The sequence below is a fragment of the Astatotilapia calliptera genome, chromosome 6 (genome assembly GCF_900246225.1).
Source record: "Astatotilapia calliptera chromosome 6, fAstCal1.2, whole genome shotgun sequence".
Taxonomy (NCBI): domain Eukaryota; kingdom Metazoa; phylum Chordata; class Actinopteri; order Cichliformes; family Cichlidae; genus Astatotilapia; species Astatotilapia calliptera.
In genome coordinates this window covers 12,864,649-12,890,801 of record NC_039307.1, presented here as the reverse complement: position 1 = coordinate 12,890,801, position 26,153 = coordinate 12,864,649, and the positions used below count along the sequence as shown (strand labels likewise).

At 38.5% G+C, this 26,153-nt stretch overlaps 1 protein-coding gene across 1 annotated transcript in view; it reads left to right on the top strand.

Annotated features, from left to right (window-relative positions):
• Nucleotides 1–26,153, top strand: part of LOC113023928 (zeta-sarcoglycan-like) — a 391,227-nt gene that overhangs the window by 341,421 nt on the left and 23,653 nt on the right. The window contains exon 7 of the mRNA XM_026170405.1: nucleotides 19,739–19,862. Within this exon, the coding sequence (XP_026026190.1) occupies nucleotides 19,739–19,862 (124 nt within the window). The remainder of the gene's footprint in view (nucleotides 1–19,738; nucleotides 19,863–26,153) is intronic.

Here is a 26,153-nt window from a genome sequence, read left to right as displayed (position 1 = left end):
CGAGCTCCTCCGGTGGCAGCGCGGGCTCACCAGGCTCACTGAGCTCCTCTGCTGGCAACGCCGGTCCCTCCGGCTCGTTGAGGTCCGCCAGCAGCGGTGCGGGCTTCTCAGTGGGTGGCTCGCTGAGCTGCTCCAGCTCACAGTGCTCCTCCGGCATTAGCTCGCTGGGCTCCCCGGCTCACTGTGCTCCTTCGGCATGCCGTGCTCCTCCGGCATTAGCTCGCTGGGCTCCCCGGCTCACTGTGCTCCTTCGGCATGCTGAGCCCCTCCAGCTCGCTGAGCACCTCCGGCTCGCTGAGCACCTCCGGCTCGCTGAGCTCCACAGCTGGCGACGCGGGCTCCCCCCGCTCACTGAGCTCCTGCTCGGGCAGCGCGAGCTCCACCTGCGGCTCCCGCTCGCTGAGCTCCTGCTCGGGCAGCGCGAGCTCCACCTGCGGCTCCCGCTCGCTGAGCTCCTGCTCGGGCAGCGCGAGCTCCACCTGCGGCTCCCGCTCGCTGGGCTCCCCGGCTCACTGTGCTCCTTCGGCATGCCGTGCTCCTCCGGCATTAGCTCGCTGGGCTCCCCGCCTCACTGTGCTCCTTCGGCATGCTGAGCCCCTCCGGCTCGCTGAGCACCTCCGGCTCGCTGAGCACCTCCGGCTCGCTGAGCACCTCTGGCTCGCTGAGCTCCACAGCTGGCGACGCGGGCTCCCCCCGCTCACTGAGCTCCTGCTCGGGCAGCGCGAGCTCCACCTGCGGCTCCCGCTCGCTGAGCTCCTGCTCGGGCAGCGCGAGCTCCACCTGCGGCTCCCGCTCGCTGAGCTCCTGCTCGGGCAGCGCGAGCTCCACCTGCGGCTCCCGCTCGCTGAGCTCCTGCTCGGGCAGCGCGAGCTCCACCTGCGGCTCCCGCTCGCTGAGCTCCTGCTCGGGCAGCGCGAGCTCCACCTGCTCAGCAATTTCCAGGGGGCCAGAGGCAACTGAGGCCTCCAGTTCAGCCTCTGGGGAAGCCCTGGGGAGAATCTCAGCCTCCCGATTGTCTGTAGTGGCAGGCTCATGTTCTAGCACTGGGTCCGCGGCTCCTCGTACGGTCAGTCCAGAGTCAGCTGGTTCTTCCCAAACCACAGGAGTGAGGTGAGCTTCGGTTTGACGAGGATGACGCCGGCGCCGTCTCTTTCGTGTTGGCGGGGCAAAGGAACCTGTCCCCTGTTCATCTGTGACTGGATTAGTTAAAATGATAGGGTCCGGTTTACTCACTGTGGTGACCAGCACTGTCGGTCTTTGGTCTGCTGACACAGAGGTCATTGAAGACGTGAGAGGAGATGGAGTAGGGCGCCGTCCTCCTTGCAGTGGAGGGTCCAATAGGTGAGCAGCAAGCGGCGGTGGGAAAACCTTCCGCCTATTAAGAAAAAACCAGGCAGCGAGGGCTGCCAGGGAGGCAGCCGCATCCTCCTTGCCTGGACAGCCTAAACCAAACAGTTCAAAGCTAGAGCTAGCCCTCAACACAGTTACAATTTGAATTAGTTTTGCAATGTCCAGAAAGCTCATGGAACAGGTGGTTGAAGACAGGAAGGCATCAAAAAATACGACCTGCATGTGTCTCTGATGTGGATCCGCCGCCTGGATAATGCTCCGACAGTATTTCCAGAGCTGGGCGAGCAATTCCTCCTGTGAGACGGTCCTTGAGTCCGCTGGGCCCATAATGGCTGGATTATTCTGTCACGGTCTGGCTGGCAGACCGTGGGGAGATGGGGAAATAGGACCCAAACGCCGGACTCTTCAGTGCAACAGTGTTTATTTACAAGGTGGTGAAGTAAACAACAATAAATCCCCAGTTTCCCAGACTCCCGTGTAGTGTCTTCTTCCCAAAAGTCCCCGTGTAGTGCTCGCTGCCCCAGTGTCCCTGCACTCCCCGTGCTCACTGCTCCTTCTCGTCCCACACTCCTCCTGAGGGGAAAACAATAGAGGCAGCCGTTAACACTTATCCCAGCAGGCATACACTCACACTTGACTTGTTTGAAGACTGACGTGTAGTCAAACGCAATAATCCAGCGTCGGTGGAAGCTCCATCGCTCATCTAAATAGCTCCCCCGACGAGCCCAGATGAGGAGCAGGTGTGCGGCCAGGACTTCGGGTGTGGCCAGCCCTCAAGTTAGACCACGCCCCAGGGCTGAAGGTGCCTGTAACTTGGCCACAGCAGAAAGGCAAAACACACACACACACATACCTGCCTACATACAGATGTGCATAGGGGCAGTGCAGACAACACACCAAATAATAATAATAATAATAATAATAACAACAACAATAACAATAATAGTCACAGTCCCCACTGCCCACGGACCCCGAGTCCCCAGAGCCGGGTCCGTGACAATATATTTGTTTTTTGTTAAGTTGCCTAATAATTATGCACAGTAATAGTCACCTGCACACACAGATACCCCCCTAAAATAGCTAAAACTAAAAACTACTTCCAAAAACATTCAGCCTTGATATTAATGAGTTTTTTGGGTTCATTGAGAACATGGTTGTTGTTCAATAATAAAATTATTCCTCAAAAATACAACTTGCCTAATAATTCTGCACTCCCTATATACTTTACACTGGAATAAAAACTAACTTTCTAGGGCTGAGTCCATTGCATATGTCAGTTACTCTATGCCATCAAAACAGTACTCAAGTAAACGTTGTCCCCCATATCGCTACAATCGTCATGTTTCAAAATCAAATCTATTTCAAAACATCTTTGTGGTGAGTTTCACCTAGCAGCTGCCAGTTACCTCCAGCAACCGCTGGTAACTGCAACCTGTGCCAAATGTCTACAATTTGTATAAACAAGGAAATTAAATGTGGCATGCTGCTTTACATTTGCTGCAAACAAGCACTGAAGTGATTAACATGGATGCCCTTCTTCCTATTAGAGCTTCTTTTTTTGATAGAGCTTTGGAGCATTTCCTCATGAACAGTGTTGTTCTGTCATTGTTTGTCTTTGCTGATTGTTGCTTATTTTTGTTTATCAACTGCTGTTTATCAGTGGTTGCTGCTGTAGACATCTTGGGGGGGATGTGCAAAAGGAAGAACAACAAGTAAATATTCAACAGTCTCACCATATTGCAACACATCTGTTCTTTTTGTGAAATTTAAGTGCGTGTGTGTGTGTGTGTGTGTGTGTGTGTGTGTGTGTGTGTGTGTGTGTGTGTGTGTGTGTGTGTGTGTGTGTGTGTGTGTGTGTCAGTGCCAATAGCTTACTGTGTGTGCATTTGAATGTGTGGGTTTCAAAGATAGACGGTGTTTATTATCTGATTTTGTGACAGAGCCAAATGTTCCACTGTGGATAAAGACTATTGTAAATGGCTACAGGCTGTTTCAGCTAGACACTGGCATCACAGAAAATAAATAACATTAGAAATTATTGAACTTACAAACACATAAATACACACAGACATCACAGATTCAAAAACCTCAAATGTGTACACACACATGCTCCTGTTCCAAACAGAGCAACAGAGAGGTTTATAGTGTTCATGGTGGGATTTCAAGGCAGGAGAAAAAATTTGTTTTTTAAAAAAGGAACAAAAAAACCAAAGAAAAGGCAGTAAAAACATGACAAAGACCACCCTGGGGACTCTAAAATGTATCATCCCTCATGTAGCCGTAAAGTTTTTAGAACTAAAATTTGAAAAGGATGCATTATCTTGGCAAAGCCAAGCATTATGTGATCATCATTATTTGTATGTCTTTTTCTCAGCAAGGTTATGCAAAAAGTACCAGGCTAAATTTCAGGAAACTTAGTGAAGTAGTGGAACATGAGGGGAAAAAATTCTGGATATTCAGTTTGCTTGAAATTGCAAAATATATCATTGGCCTTTGTTCCCTTTGAGATCACATGTAGTTATTGTTAATATATTTCTGCAGTAGGCCCTCAAACAAAACGTGTAATGCTGTGGAATTTTACAACTGACTTTGAATTAATTCTATTATTTGAGTTGCAATAAAATATATTGCATGTATAAGTTCACATTTAAATAGGATGTGTATCAATAAATGAATGAATGAAAATATGTTTAAATTAGTGGAATGTTCAATGACTAATGAGTAGAGGAATATTTTCATGAGAACTGCAGGTCAAAATAATTTTGACTTACCAGCAATTTTTACAACATTAAATTAAAAACTCCCTTTAAAACAAAAACCACTGAGTGCACGACTAAGATAAAATATATAATAACAAAAGAGGAAAATGAAGTGGTGGGAAGGCGTGTTATTATACCACCAGAACGTATCTGTTTGTACATTTTAGTTAACAGAGAGTGAGCACAGCCAGAATCTAGCCAGGAGGTAAGGGACGAGGAGGAAAAATGAGAGAAACACTGATAGCATGACTGTAGGAGGGCAGGCAATGAGGCAGAGAAATGAAGAAAACTAAGCACAGAGCTGATCTTGTGATTGCTATTGCTTTTGTGGAGGATTTTGTTTCTCCATTTCAAAGTATTCTCGTTTTTTTTTTTTTTTTCTTCTCTTCCCCATGCTTTGGTCTGATTCCTCAAGCATTTTCTGACTCTTCTTTGTGTCCACCAGAGGGAGGAACGTATATAATCTTTTCACCTATTGTTTGGTTCAAATCCTTCATTTGCTTCATCGATCCATCGAGCATGTCTTTCTGTAATTAGTTTTCTTTGAATACTGAACTAATAAATTCTACTGATATTCATTTTTGTTAAAGCTCTGAATTAAATAATAGCATTGAGGTTCAGAGCTCCCTGAATCTTGAAAGATGTAGATGTTTTCTCTTCACTTATTAAACTTTTTCCTGTACCTACTTTCTCTAAAAAGCTGAGAAAATTGCTCACAAATATATTGTCATCATTTCCAAAAGGTTTTTTTCCCCACCTCAATTGTGCAATTTTACAATGATTGAATATGTAATCATGAATAAGTGCCACAAATGTAAAAAAATAAATAAATAAAAAAAGCTAAATAAACATGAAAATCCATGAGTGCAAATAGGGATATGTATTCAAGTTGTTAAAAACAAGAATCCTCTTTAGTTTTTTAATGCGGACTAATTGGCACCAAAGGGAGGTAAGATATAAAGGATATGAATTCAAAAAAGAATCTAACATCAATACAACACAAACTGTAGCTAACTATTTTTGTATCTATTTCCCACTTTCTATTTTTTATTTTTGTCACTATGGTTGATTTTATGTTAAAGAAACCTCAGGACCATCAACTTCTGGTTAGCGTATAAGTGTGATGCAATAAATATACACGCAATAAAAAACTGTGCTCTTATTATCACTACCAAAGGTCAAGGCAGTGTTTTCTGTACAAGTGGAACAGTGGGGTTAGGTACCATCCCAGGTGCACTTTATCAGTTTTTATGGGACCAGAGTGACATTCACAGTCTCATACCCAACGTATGCTCTTCCATCTATATAATCAGTAATGTGCACAGTTAAAGTCAAACACTGCAAATACACTTCTGACCTGCCCTCACTTTCCTTGGTGAGGACACCCTGTCTTTTCATTTTATATCAGTTTCCTTAATTCCAGTATGTTCTGCTGTGACAATTATTTATCAAATTACCTTCAGTGCTCTGTATTTGTGCTGTTCTTATCGATCTATTCCTCACTGCTGCAGTAAATATTTGGCTTCCCCGTAGGGATAATTAAAGTTTCATCCAATCCATACAAAATACAAGATTACATTTGCCAGGCATACTAAATAACAAGGACTGAAATACAATAGCTACAGATGTCACTAATGCAGCAAGGGATTGTAGCCTCTTTAAATGATGTCTTATTCCAACTGTCACACTGAGCCTAAAGTCTGCTAACATGATTTGTCTCCTCATAAGCAGCTGTGTGACTTCTAAAACTTTAAGAAAGGCTTATTTTTACATGTAAAAGATGCACCTTAGGAATGTAAACATGGTCAAAACAACCTGTTGACATGCACGCAAAAGCATCAGAATAGTGTAGATGATTTACATGACTTGAAATGGATGTTTATGCCATATGGGGTTGCCTGAGTGTTTCAGGAACTTCTGATCTATAGGATTTCCGTACGCGACCATCTCTAGGGTTTACAATGATGGTCCAAAAAATACAACATATACATTGAGCAGCAGTTTTCTCAGCAGGCGTCAAAAGGTCATGGAGAATGATCTATCTTGAGCTAATAGGAAGGCAACAGTCACTCAAATATTACTTTTTACAACCAAGGCACACAGAAGAGGATCTGTGAATGAATAACACATGGAGCAGACAGGCTACAGTAGGGGAGGACCACACTTAATGCTGCACTTCTGACAGCTAACAACAAGACACTGAGGCTACACAGGCACAAGCCCACCAAATTCAGACAATAGAAAATTGAAAAAAGGAGTCTTGTCTGTGGTGGTGCAGTGACATTTAGTTAGTACTACTGGCCATGTTGACCATTGTTTAAATGCTACAGCCACTCTGAATGGTGGTGCTCTTGCTTTCAATTGCTTTGTGACCACAGCACATCATCGCCTTCTGGTATGATCACCACAGCTCATCTCTTCTTGCAGTAGGAAACAGAGATACCACACCATGTCACAAAGCTCAAATAATCTCAAACTGGTTTCTTGGATATCAAAATAGGTTTACTGTACTCACATGGCCTCCACAGTCACCCGATTTCTATCCAACAGTGCACTCTTGGGATGTGGTGGAATGAGGGATTTACATGTGGAATGTGCAACTGACAGATCTGCAGCAACTGCGTGAAGCTGTCATCTCAGTATGGACCACAATCTCTAAGGAATATTTTCACCACCTTGTGTAATCTATGCCATGAAGAATTAAGGCAAAAGGGGAACCAAACTGGTGCTAATGATTTGCACCTTCAGTCCCATAAAAATGTCAAATTTGCCTTAGATAAGAATAAATAAATAAATAAATAAATAACAAAATAAACTAGACTAAATATATAAAAACAGAAAAGCTACATTTAATTTATCTCTTTAATTTTTAAAGTCTATTAAATTAAGAATATGACCTACGGAATTAAATGTTTGTTCTTATCTGGGAATGCTACCTACTCATTATTTAAAAAAAAAGCCATGTGGCATTACAGAAGGAATAAACCACAGATGGGTAAAGAGAATACACATTCCAGAGACTAAATGCAGTGTAGCCTTTTTATTGCTTTTGTGAGACAGTCTAATGTTTTTCTGTGTTGTCTGTTATGCTCCTTTGTATTACTGTGAGACAGTAATAATGAACCAAAGAATAAGATACCCTGCTGTTTTTCTGACCTTATGTCTAGTCTTTGGAGAGAAGCAAATGCACATACCTTTCTTCATTTGTTATATCTTTAGGCATCAAGAAAAACAAGGCTTGTTTTGTTGTTTTTGTTTTTAAGCAAACAAGCATGTAGCTTTGCACTATAGCTCAGTAGTATAAGTCTTTTTCTCATGGGGTGAATTAGTTTATATTCTACAAAAGATACAGGATTGCAAAAGTTGAACCACTAATTTAAGTTTTGTTCAGAGAGAAATGGACTTCAGTGTACAAGCAGAGTTATTTATGGGATTTTCAGTATTCATTTTCATTGTTCACATCATCGCATATATTTTAAGTTGAATATTCACAGTCAGACTTTGTCATGGTTCCAAGTGGTGCACCCGTAAGTGCATGATTTCCCCAGGTTACTTTTGTTACTGTCACAAAGTAAGTCAATGCTATGTCATTGTGAAAATGCACAATAATTTTAGCAATCACTGCTTTGTGAATCAAGAACATGAACAAAAATGCAAGATAGTTATTCTGAAATTTGGAATTTTATTGCATATTGTGCAACACGGAGAAGCGCCATGTATTAATGGAGACACACATTGTACAATGACTTTAACCTTTTTTTTTTGACATATCCATTTGCCGACCCTATTTCTTTCTTACTTGCCATCTTTTTCATGTAAATTGCTCTCCAACTCTTCCTTTTTCCTTGCAAAAACAAGTCAATGAACAATGGATGGAATGGTTAAAGTTGTGGAGGAGTGAAGCTAGTCTTTCACTACTGATTAAATTATCAGCTTGGCACCCCATCGGAGGCACAAAGGCATGAAATTGCTTGACATTTTTTCTCCCTGTGCACTCTGCCATTAGCCATTTCCTCAGCTACATTTCACAGCAAGGAGGACAGCGAGAGCCTCAGAAAATCATTTTTAGTAGTAACCTAAGGATTTGTCAGGCAATGTGTATCATGCATAGGGACACAGAAGTATGGGACATCATGATGAGACAGCTGTATAAAGGCACTAACTTCTGGGAAGTATGTGATTAAGTGGCTGATTGTTAAGATACTAACTGAAAATAAATACGCTAACACCCATTGCTAAATCTTTATGTGTCTATTCTCACAATATGCGTACATATAAAATGTAATTTTACCATCAGGAGCCAGATGTATAAAAACTTTGCTAAAACTTTCTGTATATAAAAAAGCAAATGTGATTACACAATATTTTTTCGGATTGTCAAGATTTCTCTTGTAGGTTGTCCAATAATAAAGCCATCATCACCTATAGTTAATTCTTTCAAGAAAACAATTAAATGAAGTAGAAAATTACTTAGAACTCATTTAATCATTTATGCCTCTCTCTCTGTGCAAGCTGGGATCAGCTCCAGCCCCCTCATGACAGTGAATTGGATAAATGGAAGAGATGGACGGATGGATCATTTATAACTTAATTTGTGAATGCTAACCAAAAAAAAAGGTGATGAGCTGAAATCCATTGTTAATAAGTCAAATTCCATCCCGTATTTTTTATCTCCATTTTTATTATATCAGGTTTAACTTGCTAAACACACACATCAGCACAAAAATATATATTTCTTGATCTTTTATGGCACACAAACATACACACACATTCTTTCCACAAAGACAAATGTCTAATGTACCTTAACTTTCTCCTGTCCCACCTCAATAACTCAGTAGGGACTCAGATAACTTTTTAAAACACCCCACGGCTTTCTCTTCCCACTCTTTTTTTCACACCTGCAGGATTCATGGTGCAATTTAAACAAGCTGCATCGCCCTCCTTCACCCAGACACAGACTCACTGAAAAAAACAAAGAAAAAGGTAGAGAAGCTTTAAAATGCCATGTTTCTGGATTCTGCCTCAATTTAACTCTCTAAAAGTCAAAGACTGACGTGTTTCCCCATCTTCAGTCCTGTCTCAATGCATCACTCAACACCATTTTTTAAAATTTAAAAAGTTTTTAAAGTGCTTCTTGGATGGGGTTGGACCACAGCGACAGGGGCACTGAGGCAAATGATGGAGCATTTAGCGTGAAAAGGTTAAAGGTTTGCGTCCCAAATGGCAAGGTGGCGATAAGGTGTTGGCCTTCATAGTTCTGAAGAGGAAAAGGGCAGGATGAATGTCAGCCAAGTCTTCTGGGAAATATAAATCACACTAAAAAACCCAAACTTGAATATTTTTTGCACAACTTCACTCATTGCTTTCAGAAATACACCATACTGGGTAATTTCTCTTGAAATGCAGATTCATCTAAGGCATTGGATGGAGTTCTATAATATCCATCTTGTCAGACTTCTTGGACATTTTTTTTACACTTGGACAGTATGAATTCTTGGAATAAATTAAGTGTTGCTTCTTTCCAGTGGTAAGAAGCAGGAAGGACAAAGGAAATTAATCCTGGGCTCCTCCACATTCTCAATCTGGTCAGAAATTCTCTGACCTGCTTTACTCTTAATTTACAAAATTACACAGTTGGACAGAAGTTATTTTCACCAAACTAAAAATGACAGTTTTTTGCACAGTAACGCTATAGCATCAGATCTTATATATGCGTGACACAAATCCCTGCCGTTACAGGAAAAACATATTCAAAATCTTTTTCACTAATTGAGCATTGCAAAGTTATTTCAAACTACTCCAAGGAGCATTTTAGAGGAAAAAAATGATGAAAAAAGAAATAAAATTGTAGAAACTGATTTTCTGACCTGCTGAAATGCATACACTCAGTTTGAGCATTGCTGACGTTCTATTGATTTTTTATTTATTTATTAATTTTTTAGCTACTAGCTTTTTTAGTAGCATGTTACTTTTTAATTCAATTCAATTCAATTCAATTTTATTTATATAGTGCCAAATCACAACAAAGGTCGCCTCAAGGCGCTTTATATACTTTTCTGTCATTTGGCTCTCAGTTTGATAGCTGTTTCTGGCCTGGTCATAGTTTACACTTTACTGAGATATTCTTCTATTAATTAATTATCTTCACCCATAAAACAATATAGCTTGCTTTGGCATGCTTGTGTTTTCTCCTGTCTGAGGTCAGCCATTGGTTGTGCAAGTATGTATACAAAGATGTATTAGGGGGTTGTTGTTTTTTTCATTTTATCTATAATTGTCATAAAATGCATGTTTACTAACAAATGTGACTGCTAATTACATGAGTGCATTACAAATGCTTTACAAACAAATTGCTTTGTATAGTGTCAAACCCACTACTGGCCTTTTCAAAAAAAAATCTACTTTCAGAGTTTGCAATGGCACAAAAATACAAATTGTCTTAAAGCGTGGTTTGCAAATTTTTCTACAATGCAAGTTTCAGAAATGGATTTATGTTATGAGTGCCCAGAATACAAGAAAATTAAACTCAGTGGCTCAACAATATGACTCCGTACAAGTGTTGTACGGAGTCATAAAAGCAGAAAAGTAAATAATTATGAGGGCTGATGTTCACCTAGGTAATCCACTTTAGTTTTTTCATATTATGAATACTAGCACACTGTCCTCACTGGGACACACATAAACTGGAGATTTGTTAATAGTCCTGCAATTATATATTTTTTTCAGTCTTTCGCCCGATATGATGTTTTTACTTCAACCAGTCATTCACTCCACAATGCTTTCATAGCCAAACAATTGAAGGAGTTGCCAGTATATATCCTATTGAAGTTCTTACAGATATCAAAAGTCAAACCTAGTCTTCTTTTTTTATTAGTGTTAGATATTGCAGATGAAAATTATGATAAATGTGTTTATAATATTATAAACACATGCAGTGTTGTTTTTCTATTTTCTATATGCTAATATTAAAAAAAAATCACGTTGATTTATTTCCATCCAGCTTATCTTGTCAGATTGGACAAATATGGACAGTGCATTAAAAAGGCATTGTCACAACTGAAGGTCAAAACAGATCTATGAAAGGCAGGAAGGGATTGCTGGTATATGGTAGAGAGAAAAGGGGGAGGAATACTATACGAATTGGAAGCTGAGAAGGAGGATAGGCAGTTTTCTGTAATAATAATGAATTGCAAAGATAACAGCATAGCTGCAGACTCCTGTTATCTGCACCATGAAAAACACAACCTTAGAGCGCTGACCAGAAGTTTTATGCCGTGTGTGTGTGTGTGCATATTAAAGATCTTGTATTTCATTATGGTTTTTTAAATCAAGAAAGGAAAATAGTAAATTCTGTGTATTTCAATTGAATGTCCATATGGTTTGACAAAAAACAAAGAGAATGCATATAAACTAATATGGGGGCTTTGTGAAGCTGTATTTACTCATTGTGAAACAGTGTAAAGCATGGCAGCATGCTCACAATGATCATTTTAACACGCTGATGTTTATGTTTGATGATGTTTCGCTGAAAAATTCTTACCCTAATCAGTATCAACCTGCTAACATGTACGAGCTACAATTTAAACAAAGTAAAGCTTACATTGATGGGATATGTTTTTAAAGTTTTTAAATTTGTTTGTTTGTTTAGTTTGTTTTTTATCACAATTTATCACTCAAAACATGTATCCACTCTCTCTCTGTCACTCTTGGGGAGGCACTTCAAGTCCTTGAAATGAGGAACCAAAGCTATGTAAAACACGTGTTCTCAACGATATTAATCGGTCTGCTGTTTGTTGCAATCCACTTGGCAATTGTATCAGTCAATATTTCCGAGGTAGACTTACTTCGGTCAAAAAAGAGGACAGTGGCAAAAAATACATGTAGTATATACAGTCTTAATGCAGTGTGGGTAAAAATGTAGGTAAAGTAAATGATCAGTCATATAGCTGATAATCAAGCTACATATCCTTGGGGTGTAATTTGTTTTATAACTATTACATCAAATTGATCCATCCATTATCACTAATCCCTGAATTATGAAACATGCAATGATGTGAGTTATCTAAAGATTGAATTTGATACCCACCCATTATTTGTCACAGATTTTGTCACAGAGTCTTTCTTTAAATTCACAGAATGCCAATGGCCATTGAACACATTAATAATTTAAAATTGCACAGCATTTGTTTACAGTTTTTGAAAAAATGGAGGTCCAGCATCCTGCAGAAATTGAGTTCTAGTGATATACAAGTGTAACACCCATTCATAAATAAGAAAATAATTTTTCAAAGAGTAATTGACCTCCAGAATATCCTTTATTACGTAGAATTTCTTAGGTTAATCAAGCTGAAACTTGTATGAGATCACAAACTCAATTTTTCAGCTGTTAATCGATGTTCATTGCAATTTTATTATGAAACCCATCCATCCTGGTCATTCTCCCAATAATCCATCCATGGAACATTAGTGTGTGTGTGTGTGTGTGTGTGTGTGTGTGTGTGTGTGTGTGTGTGTGTGTGTGTGTGTGTGTGTGTGTGTGTGTGTGTGTGTGTGTGTTGGGCAGGGTGGGGTGAAGCTAAAACTGTAAAGCTAACTTGTTCCTTCAGTGAACGAAAATGAGGCATGATGCTAGAAATGACAGAAAGAGGTGCGAGTCGTAGCAGGATAGTATGTAAGTGTCTGCTTGTCCATCACAGCTGGTTTCACCTTGCAGAAGCATCACTATAATTGCTTCAGCTGTCAAACCAGCCAAAGACTCTCACATCATCAGATTTGACTGGGTCTAAAACTATTTCTTTCTCCCTTGCTAGATGTCTGTTTCATCTTCTGTTTTTTACGTATGCATATGTACCGTCTTATATCATGATCTATCTATTGATCCATTTGGTTTCCTGCCTGTCCTACCATTTGGTTATCCTTTTCTCAACCTATGACTGAAGTAGCGTATACTCTTTGCACGGATCAATAAGTCAGACCCAGTGTGAAGTGTCTGCTTACAACACTTATTATGTCACTTGGATGCTCAGTACTGCACGACAGCAAACCTCCCATCACATTTAATCCACCTCATGACTCCTCTTCACCTTGAATACCTTCACCTTCAGCTAGGCAAGAGTCATTTTTAACTAATAAACTAAAATAAATAAATGCAAATCAAAATTTGGATTTAGGGCTTCTGTTCAGTGTATATTTGCTCTAAAAATCTTAACACCAAAATTAATAAGTATCCAGTATGGTTGAAATTTCTGAATGGCAGACGCATTCATAGTTTTACACCATAAAGTAGACCATCATATGCTGGTTATTATTTAAATAATAATTTATTCAAAATAATAAAAGCAAAAACACACAGATATCGAACTCCTCACCACATGCAATACGATAGGAACAGCTGAATGCAATGCAATAATGATACACAGTAACTGCTGTACTTATTACAGAGTGGTCACTTGTATCCTTTGTTTCCTTCCTCATTGTCCCAACATCTTAGAATGTGTTAGTTGAACATGCCTAGTATTAGAGTAGATTAACTAATGTGTTGACTCTCAGATTTAAAACTGTATTGCTTACCATTTGAAAACTGGCTTAACAATTAAGTGGCCTACCAGGAATGCTCAAAGAGTTCCAGATGGGCCAGTCTGTATTCTTTTCAACCCAGACTAAATACCAAATTGACCTCAAAGAAACATCTAACGGTGCGACAGAAGACATTTACTCAGCTATGAAGGTTTTAAGAGACAGCTACAAAAAGAAAAACCACCAACTTTTTTTTGGTAGGTTTCCATTACAAAGCCAAACATTTTGAATGCTAATAAAAGTGATTAAATGTAAAAACAACAAAGACAATACTGAGAAACAATGACAATTTGCTCTAATGTAGCTTTTCATTACATCACACAATGGGAACAACACACCAGGAGTAATTTAGTCTAAAAAGTATTGAGTAGTAAATTGTGGTGAAATTACTTAATTCTGATGCAAATCAGCCTACTTCAAGTATTTCTAATTCAGGAAACATTATCGTGATGCTAGTGATCTACTCTACTTTAGCACTTAATGAAGTAAACGTCTGAAATGAAGTGAATCTGCATTTGAAATTAGTGTAATTAAGACAATTGTTTTCATTTTGTCTCTAAACATGAGTTTGGAAAAGCAATGTCCACCTAAAATTACTTCTCCAGAGAGTAATTTTAAAAGGAACACCTTTCTGTTACAGAAACAACATCAGGTGAAGCATAAACATCCTGAATATAAACCTGATAAGAGAGTCGAAGAAATGTTTAAACAGAAATATATTCTAAATGTTCATTACTTGAGTGCAGCTAAACATAACAACAACATAATGCAGTGGGCTGGATGAGAGAGGTTCTAGTTTGGACACATAGAAAGTGGGGTAAGTCGCATAGTCTTAGGAAACTTAAGACAAAAAGCAATAGAATTGCTTTTTTACCCTCACTTCCTTGAACAAAATGTTCAAGGAAGTGAGGGTACAAGTTTGTTAGTATATATATATATATATATATATATATATATATATATATATATATATATATATATATATATATCTTTGGTTTGAGAGCAAAACTCTGACTTGGAGTGTAGTTGTGGGGCAGGGTACTCCTGGGGTCCGCCAACTGCGTTTTTCACTCAGCTGTCCAGAGAATTGCAACCTTGGTCTGATTCCACACCATGCAAAAGCATCATGAATGGTGTTGGACTGAGGGCACTGCTATGTCATCCTCATGGGCTGGTAACAGAAGAGGCAGGCAGCCTGGGGATGCTTCAAAAGGTGTTGCAGAATAGAGTTGTGTGCATACTCAATTCAAGGCCAATGTAAGCTTTAGGTAGATTGCAGATTGTGAGTAGATCGTTTGCATCATCCCCATTACTTTTTGGATGATACTCAAGCTAACTTTAGCATGTAGTGCTTTAAAAATGTCTTCTACACTTGAGAGATAAACTGGGAACCTCTGTCAGAAACAGTGTCACTGGGGAAACTATGGAAGAAGAAAACATGCTGTAGTGAACCGATAAATTAGTTGTCTCTGCAGTGGAGGACAATTTGGGTAGTAGTAAAGTGGGCTGCCGTTGAGAACGTGTCTACAACTCTTTAATAACACTTATGGAGAAGCTGGCAAAACCCAGGATTCACTGATGCCGTTTTCTGGGAGAGGGAATTTAGCCACTGCTCTCATCTTTTCTGGATGTGCTTTCATTTACCCACTCTGAATTATATACCCCAAAAATGAGACTAAGAAGAAATGTGGTAATGGTTCTAGGGTCTATGACTCAGCGTTTATGTATTCTGGGGAGACATCTGGGAAGACTCTTTCCGTCTCCCCAATCAGTCATGTTCCTATATTTGTTTCTCCCCGTCCCAGTGCCAAGCCTGTCTGCCTTTGTCTTTGTCTCCATGGGTATCATACTTTTTGGGTTTTCTTGTCAGTCTCTCATCCTGTGTTCAGTGTGTTGAGTTTTTCGTCCCCTGTCCTTTTAGTCTTTATTTGTTCCAGCTGTGTTCCCTCCTGTTTCCCATCCTGTTGTTATCCTGTGTGTATTTAATAGTCGTACATTCCTAGTTGCAAAATCATAGTTCCTAGCTTATCTTTTGTTTGTTTCTATTAGTGTTTTCATATTTTATTTCGAGTACCATATTGCAGCAAATAAAGCTGCCTCCTTTAGTTCACTCTCTTTGTTTCTGAGTCCTACGTTTGAGTCATTCACCTGCCTGCCACACAGCTTTACATGAAACATGGAGCTTTGACACAGAGCTGGTTTTCTAGGAGCCTCTACAATAGCTTCCTCACATACTGTTGATACCCAGTATGAAAAAGATGAGGATGTCATCAAGGTATATAAACACTGATTCTCAAAAGTCATTTACTGGGGTTTGGAAAACTGCTGGAGTAATGGTTAGTCCAAATGAAATGACTACATATGCAAAGTTTCCTGGGGGTACTGACTGCAGTTTTACATTTATCTTATCAATACATACTAGAAATGATAAGCATTTCTGAGACCCAAATTGGTGAAGATGGTGGCTCCCTGCAAACGCTATAAGGTTGTACTGTTTGAGGGGAGGGTGTGTTTATTCTTGATTGTGATCTGGTTTAGACTTTTATAGTCAATACATGTTTTGCTTCCACTGGTGAAGAGGATAGCCATAAGATTGCTGCTTCTAAGGACTCCTTAACCTATTTTTCTATAGCGTCTTTCTCTGGCTGTGACAGATTCTATAATTTGGTCGTCAGGATGGGTCACGGTCATAGTGAAAATGTGTCATGTGCAGTGTTGGTCAAGTTACTTGAAAAAAGTAATCAGTAATTAATTACTGATTACTTCCCCAAAAAAGTAATCCCATTACTTTACTGATTACTTATTTTCATAAGTAATTAATTACTTAGTTACTTAGTTACTTTTTAAAAACACGATTTACAACCTGAAGAGGTGATAAAGCGATAGATCTTTCAGCCCAATTCTACTTTTTCTGCATAATCCATCATACAAAATGTAATCAAATGGAAAAGTCTCTTTTTTAAAACTTGTTTTATCAGTTTTAATCTTTTAACTTTATGCATCAAGCAAAAATTAAATTATATGCAACATTCTCTGACTTGAATAAATTAGTTTAACATTTAAACCTATTTTCTACACATTCCAGCACATAAAATAAAATATTTTTTGTGTTTACGCTCACTCTTTCAAATAGATGCAAGTAAAACACAGCAGAAAATAAATAAAGTCAAAGACTCAGCGGTCCTGTTGCTCTATTTTCACCTGTAAAGCAGGACTGCGGTTACAAGTAACGCGTTACTGCCCATCTCTGGTCATGTGTTGAAAATGAGAGTGTGTTGAGGCACCTAGACCACAGTAAACCTCTGGCAGAGAACAGAGGTCAGGATGGAGAGTGGCTAAGGTCAAATGACAGCTGATATGGCTGACTGAAAGCAAGTGGAAAGACAAAAGTAACACCAACTTGCACGAGAGACTACATTGGAGCTGTTTAGTGGCTAGCTAATCCTTAAATTGTCCATTAAAACTGTTAAAATTATCTCGGAGAGCAAAATTTCACCATTGCGATCCAGTGGTCACATGAAGCTGCAGTAGCATAGCTGAATAATCAGATATGCTGCCAGAGATTGACATGTCTATGAGCAGTACTCTCCCAGAGTAAAGAGGTCATCAAACTCAGCTAACAAATCATTAATAGGCATGGGTCCTAATGGCTAAATAAACTTTCATGAATAAATGTATCTATTTATTTTTTCTAAAGGCCTTCTCTTTAAAAGACTAACCTGGGGAGAATCTATAGAAAACAAGCAGGGTTGATGACTAAAAGGAAGCAATTGCTGAAGCAATTACCCACTACCAATATAACCTCCCTCAGCCTCAAGCATGGGGGAAGAAGCATCACAGAAGGGAGGTGGGGAATCTTTTTAGGCTTGTAGGGGTTTTAGCTGCGGACTGAGACAAAACTAAAAGTGCTTGGTGAAGCTAGAGATTGGAGGAGAGCTCTGATTACAATAACTTGTTTTGGGATGTGATTTTGTTCCAGCAATGTGCAGATAATCTGTTGACTGAGTATAATCCTTGGTTAATAAGGTAATTTTTTAATTGATGCAAAGCCTGTACCGGAAGCATCAATCTAAAACCACCCTCCCCTTGTACATATTCAAGATCATTGCAGCTGTGTTTGTCCATTCTTCCAACTGGTTCAAACATGACTACCGTGCCTTTGTGGTTCTCCTGTGTCTCATTCGATCATTTTGTCATAATGAACTCAAAATGGATAGACCTTTATATGTAGTCCACAACTGCAAATCAAATTGTTTATTAACAGAGGCTAATCTGAGCAGTGAATAATTGTTGCAGACAACTAATGAGTGGGCTAGAAGGTCAGTGTTCAGTGTCCAGTTCCAGTGAGATTGGGGGATCCACAAAACCTTTTCAGAGAAGCCTTGAAGATCTGGAGCACATACCAAGGGGTTTCTGAAGACAGAAACAACAGATAAGTTACAAGGAATTAAAGAAAGCATGAAACAAGTGAAGCTTGATATTACTGCTACAGCAGTTGAACAACCTGGTAAAGGTGGATGAAAGAAGGTGGTCTTTATATACAAAGGATGAATAATGGAAACCAGGTGTACACTGCCTCCCAGTCTTGATTAACTGCCACACCCCAGAGTGGCAACCTGTTATGCCTTCATGAGCAAGAATAAGGGAGAAAATGTGAGTGAAGGCACAGAGACCATGACACTACTAAAGTAGCTTTTTTTTCTGTCAGAGAATGTTTAATTTTTCAGATTGAATCTTCAATTGTTCATTTTTTTCCCCACCACAGTGCGTGTGTCAATTGTGTGAATAAACAGTTTTCAGCTTCTACACAGTAAAAGTAAATGACTTTAGCCCGGGGACTGTAGTCTAGTGAGGACATTAACAGTGGAAGCTTGATATCATCACCAAAGTGCTCCTGGCCAAGGGCTTCTTTCCTATTTCTTTTTTACGTCCATCTGTTTTTTGAACACAGATCTGACAAACATCATGAGTTCAGTTAATTTAGTCTTTGGCTTGAACACTTTATCCTTTCAGCCTCTCCGTATGGATTGGGAAACCAATCTTTTGAAGTGCCCTTGAGCAAAGCTTGTCTGGAAAACTTCCCCTATACTGAAACATGTTTGTTATTTGGTCTTTGGTGTGTATGTGGTGTGTAACTTGTTATACTTCACATCAAAAATTGCTCTTTATTCGATTTAATTTGCCAATATGTCCTTGAGCGAAGCATTGTGCTTATCTTACTCCACCAAACTGTTTAATCACCTTGTATTATTTTCAGCTTCACACAACCTTACCTACTGACCCTTCAATGTACCTGTATTCTCTGAAAGAAAAATACGTTTCTGCTCACTAAAATTAAATTGCTTTTTTTTTTTATCAAAACCTGAAAATGGATGTGTCGCTCTGTAAACATTACATTCTGTTTATTTTAATATGTATTAAACATGTGAAAAAAAAAGACTAAATAAAAAGTTTAATACAATTTTCTATGAAACTTTACTGTGCAATGCTAAAAAAGGAGTGTACTTTTATTCATTGATTAGCAAAAATGGCTGTCTCAACAAGCTTTTCAAGAGCTTACTTGATAACCCTGAAACAGGGAAGTCTAAATACATGGTTATGTTAGTGCTTATTACAAAGTAATCACAAATTCATTGATTTCATGAAATTTCTTAAGAATATAGTAGGGCTCTATCCAAAATTTTCAGTGTACATTAATCATTAAATGAGTAACTGTGAAAGTTCAAATTTTGTGTTCAAGAAGTTGTATTTTATTGAATGTTTTACCTTGTTTACCTACAGAGTACGATGCTCCGTACTCACTCAAGAGTAAATATTCAGTTGTTATACAAGAACCTTTATTGCTTTTGATTGAAAAGCTGGTGGATTAAAAAACTGTGTTCACAAAACAGTCACTGAGAAAGTTAAAAAAACAAAAACAAAATCATCTAATGGCAGCTGAAGCATCAACCTAAAATCACCCTGCTCATGTTCATACTACAAATCCTTGCAGGTGCGTGTGTCTATTCTTTCCAGTGCTTCCAGCATGACTAGACTGTGCTAATGGTTCTCAGGTTGGAATCCCCAACTCGGACCCTAACTCTAGAGGCCCCCAGAGGTGTGGAGGTCAGTGCTGGAGTGGGAGATTTTACGGCATCTTGTAGAAAAGACCTCCTCTTGCAGTCCTCAGAAGGAGAGGTGAGTGTGAGCTTACATTGTATTTGTTTATGCATGTGTGTGTTTGCATGTAAAACTGTTTGTGTACATACTGTTATGTTTTACTGTGTTGGGTATCTGTGAGTGTTTGGAAGAGAAATGGAAGTTAGAAGCTAGGGTGGGCGATATATTGAATATACTCAATGTATTGTGGACTTTTCCACGTACAGTGGTTAAAATGGCTTTATTGTAATCATCGAGTATAAGTTGCCATGGTTATATTAAGCTGTCTGCAGGTAATTTACTGAGTTTTTTTTATGAGTTTTTTTTATGCCAATGCTGCGAATGTATTATTAACCCGTAAAATGTTCACTGCGTTGAACATGGGTGTTTATATACTACCAGACAGGGACAATATGGTGACAGCGGGAGTTTCAGACAAGTGAGGGAATGAGACTCACTGTCGTTTGGATTTTACAAGGAGGATGTTGAACAAAATCCGATAATTTGCAAAATGTGCAGTTAAACTATTCCTGCAAAACGTAGGCGTACCAGAAATGTATTCCACCAGCTGAAAAGTCATCCACTGAAAAATTCAGTCTGTTCACACACCAAAGAAAACATTAAATAAACCAACAGTGATACTTGTGACTGTTCTTGGTCAGTCATTTTTATAACCACTGTCTTGACTTTTGTTTCTGTAATTTGAGGTCATCACATTTTTTATTTTACAATTTTTATATGTTATAAGCTCAAAAGAGCACCTTTTTAATTTCGGTTGTTTTATTTTTCCCCGTGAATTCTTGCTTTATGTCCTTTTTTTTCCTTACTATGATCTTTTGTTTGTTAAAGAAAGAGACATACTGTGACAGTATAGTCATTTGTGAAAAACCTTGGTGGGCAATGGATGGTTAAAAAGCGGTTAAAATGAAAGATTTTAATTAATTCAGTTTTTTTGTATTTAAAGTAGAAAAAAAAAATTGAACGGTTGATTTGAATGAGTACACAAGTGCAATTTTAGGCACCATGTGGTTGAAAATAACATTGCTTTTTGGAGGTTATTTAAAAAATATCGTGCTAAATATTGTGTCTCGTGATATAGCCAAAAGATATCGCGATATTAGATTTTCCTTATATCGCCCAGCTCTATTAGAAGCTGACAAAAATAGCTATATTTATATGTGAATACAAGAGAACACAAACCAGTTGGGTGTTTTTGTTAGTGTGTGTGTGTGTGTGTGTGTGTGTTCTTTAGACTCTGTGGCACTCTATAGTGTTGGGCCCGCTTCATTAAAGTACCTTATTAGGCTAATGACCGTCATCAATCCATGCGACCTTGTCCTCCTTTTTCTCCCCTCCTCTGCTCATCACTCCTTTCTTCCTCTTTTCTATTTGGGAAAAGTGACTTCATTAAAGCTGGTTTGATGAGATTCCCTGTCAGTTGTTGCTGCTGTGTGTGTGTTTGTATGTGTGAAGTGTCATTGTTAGCCTGTTATCTCACTGTCAAGCTCTTTGCATAGCAGCCTGCCACATTGCGTGAGCACCGAAGCAGACTTAGCCATTATCCTTATGTGTGGCTGTAAGTGTGTGTATGTAAGTGTGTGTCAGCCTGCCATATTGCATGTCCGCTGGAGCATAGTGTGTCATTAACTTACTAATTAACAGAAGAATGACCCCCACTCGTTGCACTCACTGTCATTGTCAGTCACACTCACAAACTGACTTCTACTACAAATACACACACTCACATTTTCTCACACACACACCAACAGACACAAACAGGTAAAAGTTGGGTTCTCTTCTCCATTTCTCATTTCCTGTGTTTTATCACAATCTTCTCTCTTCTTTCTTCTCTTTCCTTCTGCTGCTGTTGATTCTTACTGCCTTATTCTCATTTCCTTATCTTTTTTCTTCCACCGGGCCTTACTTGGAAAAAGTACATAACAAAAGCTACATATAACATGATACTGTGGATACAAATTCTAACTTTAGCATATGATAAGAATACAGTAGTCATAATAACAAAATGGGAGAGCTAGGACAACATCTATAGGATTACCCCAATATATGTAGTCATACGGACTATACAGGAGTGAAATTGTTGATGATGTGTAGAGGGCATGGTGAGGTTTAGTGCACTGTATTGTCGTTATAGTAAAAATGGCATAATAAAACTAAATGAACATAAACACCTGTTTTGCAGACAGTGTAATGTGTTTGTATCTGGACAATAGTCCATTTATCTAAACAGTAATTGCAGATCAGGCTTTGACAAATTGCACAGACATTTTCCACAGTATTGTGCTTTATTGTGCAAATTTTGAAGTCATGTTTAATGACGTATGAAATATATAATGTAGGTATCTAACCGCACAATCGTAAGAGTGTCTGTTATTTCACAATACTATTTTTATTGCCAGGACTAAATTATTTAAAATGTTTGTATCTCCAGCTAACTGGAAACACTGTCACTTCATAGATACTAAATTACCTTTGGTTTATTTAAACCTGGCATATGTTTAGTTTTTAGGCTAACAGCATTTTAACTTTAAACCCACACCACCACAGTAGAAATTCCGTTTAAAGACATGAGTTTGATGAACCAGATTTACTAGTACTTTTCTGTTAATTGCCTGTTCCACCCAGCAGAGGCTGTCAGTGTTTTTAACAATGCCCAGTCACTCCAGCTTGCCCCATCAGCTCACTTGTTCCACTTTACTTATGCTATGTGTATTCGTACTCTCGGTTCACCACTTCACTTGGTAACTCAACTAACAATCCAAGAATCTTCCACAAGACACAAGCAAACAGATTAAGTTAAAATTATTATTTTAATTAATGATATTTTTCCAGAACCAATAGAGGGAAGAATTGTAACTTTTAATCTGTTTCTAATATAAATACTGTAAAAATCTAATACGCTGCATTTAAAGTACTTTCAAGACATTGCACCTCGCTGAAAGAAAGCATGACCACAACAACAGAGCTGTCAGGTGAAACAATGGAAGGGATTATCCATCTAGTCTAAGAAGGAAACCAATATCAAAAATTTATATCATTTACTACACAGAATCAGTTCTATCTATGATTTGGTTCAAATACAAACAAAATGAGAGGGTTATAAAAGGAAAATATTCAGGTAGACAAACGATATCAAAGGATATCAGTGGACTAAAGTGAAGCAATTTTGGTCATTGGATGACTGGATGAAAGTAATGTTTAACAGTGATGAATAACAAATCTGCTTTAGCAGCGGAGGTGATACTAAAACTTTTAAAACTGAGAAAACAAGCAGTTTTCCTCACTCATTTATGATCGGGATTTTTTATGCCATATAAAGGATCAGAGCATGTGGGAATCATTACATTATCAGTAAATGCACAGGTACATGCTGAAATGTTCTCATTCTGTCCAAACATTAGCTGTAAATTTGGGTTAATGAAGATGAAGGATTTTTTCAGAATGATAATCCCACCAAGCAATGTTTTTTTTTTTTTTTTTTTCGTTGTTGTTGTTTTCAGAAAAGGCATTTCAGCTCAGTAATATGATGACAAGTAAAAAGTCTGGATGTCAATCAGAAAATTGTTTTTGAAAGGAAAGGATCTATCCTGGAAGAAGGATATTTTCCCTTTACTTCAAATAGAAAAAGAAACAAAAAACATCCTAATAATTAAAATAATATGAATACATTTTTTGAGGAGTGCCAGAGGGAAGCCAGAATGTTCAGCTACTAAATAAAAAAGCGTTTTATGTTGTATTTATTATTTCTTTTGTGTGTTTATTATTTTACCCATGGGTTGTAACTTCCACTCAAAAGAGATTTTCAGAACATATAGTTTTCACTCAGATGACAGCAGTCTGTGTGACATACATGGCAAGCTTACAGGGAGTTATAAAGGAGGTTATGAACTTATTGAGTGTTCAGAAGTATTAAAAATCCCCAAGGACTGTCTGGTTCCAGTGAGTGGGTACTCATTCGAACAGTGAAACATTTCTAGGGACAGAGAGTGCGTGAGTCTGCAAGTTCAGTGGCATTTGTTTTTATCCTGTTAGGATTGTTGTTAGGATGTGTGTCATGCATGGAGAGGAGACATTCAATTGCCTGCCTTGCAGTGCCGATGATATATTTAAGATTGTCTTTTAACCAAGTTCATTGTCAGAGAGCATCATGAAAGTTTTATTGCGAGACAGATGATTTTGAATATGTGCATATTGCTGATTTTTTTCTGATGTGGCTTGTGTGACTACCATGTAGTTGTTTCTGTACATTCTTACAGCTTCAAAGAATAAGAAAATAATTTTGACAAGGCTTTTCCCTCTTATTTCATCTTTCCCTCTACAACTTTACTTTTCAGCAAGTCTCTCATTCTGTCTATCATTGAATTATTACCTCATCTTATTTTCCTTTCTCTCATCATTTGTCTCATTCCTCACCTTTCCTATGCCCTACTTCTCCTTTCTTTTCTCCTCTTGTTTTTTGTGTAACCTTCTCTTTCTACATCTTCTTCTCTTCCTCCACCTCCCTCTTCTCCTCTGCAGCCCCTCAGTCCTTCATCTCTCAGTAACCCAGCCTATCTAATTAACTTTCCACTGCTAGGGTTATACATCACTGTAGCTGTCACTTCACAAGAAAAGGGGAGGGGAATTTTAATTCTTACCTCTTTTCTGTCATCTCTTCCTTTCTCTCTCACTCCCTCTGTTTCATATGTTTAGTCTTTGGTCTCTTTGTGGTCTTTGTTCATCCATTATCTCTCTCTGTTTCTGTCTCCATCTCTGTCTGTCATCCCAGCATAAATAGATGTCTCCCTATTGATGGTGAACATTAGCATGAGGCAGAGTGTAACAAGGGTTTTGGTGTGGGCCTTTAGCAAGACTTGATACCATGAAAGGCTTGAGAAAATGAAGGATTTGTGGTGCACTGCTTCTCAACCTCCTCACCCTTTATTACAGCACTTGTCAGCTTTAGATTAACAGAAAGAAAAACCTTGTTCACCAAAGGTATAAGTTTTGAAATGCTAAAGAGGGCTTATATAAAAAGCTTTAAATGATCAAAATATAGAAATGAATAAGGTCACACTTGAAAAGAATACAGCTTGAGTAGAAGATGTGAATGAATCTAAGAATAATTACTGTGGAAAAACGTGTTATCATGGTAAAATCTAAACTCCAAACAGTATCCTTAAGAGAACCGTCTGAAGCTGCAGTTTTTTACTACTAGAGTGCAGGAGCACATAATGCTAATGGTTCAAGCAAGGGTCTAAGGCTGTGGCAGGCTTTTGCAGATTTCTACAGAGTAGCCAAAGGGAACACATGTTCAGCTGATCACTGTATCTGAAAGTGAGTCTGTTCCACAGCAGGAAGCACAAATACTCTATCAACGTCCAAGTACGGTGCAACTCCACAACTTTAATTACCAGTGCCATGGCTAAATACCCGGGGTCCAACTACAATTCCTTCATTTTGAAATATCATCAACCTTTTTCCAGAAAATGAAAGATGGTGGTAGCGGTTTTTATATGATTTTTTTTTCTTTGGGAACCCCTCATAATGAATTAACTTATTAAGCTTGTATTTATTTTCTGTAAGGAGTACATTATATTTGGGGTGTCACCCTGGTCAAAAACATTGTGGCTTCATGTCAATCTTCACATGGAATAATTAATCATGGGTCAATACTGAAGCTTACAAAGTTTCCACCTACTTATTTAATGGATTAGGTTTGCCTGCATTGATTTCAGTCTGAAATACATACCTTGCAAAAGTCTGGAGCCAATCATCTTTGCTTTACATTTTACTAGAAAAATAAAGAATAGGTGCAAAAATGATGAAACTATAGTATAGAAGGCAAAACCAAGTTTGTACAATTTGAAGAGGCTTGTTGGTATTTTAAAGGGACCACCTTTATCCTTCAAAACAGCCTGAAATGTCTTAAGCAAGATTTCTTCTGATTTCATAAAGTAGTTCTTGAATGACATCCAAGGTTTCTTTTTATGTTGGCTGTCTTTTGTTCCCTTCTCGGTCAGGACGAACCCACACTGCTTCAACAATGTTGAGTTCCAAACTCTGGAGAAGTCCATGAATGATAGTGTTTCACTGTGTTTTTATATTCTTCAGGAGTATGTTTGAAAATCATTGTCAATCTTAATAATAAAGCCATGGCCAATCAGATGCTGGCATTGTATAGTAGAGCAAAGGCTAACTGTACTTAATGATAATTCCATCAAGTTTGACAAGATCTCCAAAACCACTGGATGAAATCCAGCCAAAACATGACAGATCCTCCACCAAGTTTTCTATATGGCTTTAGACACGTGGTGTTGACCTCCTGTCAGA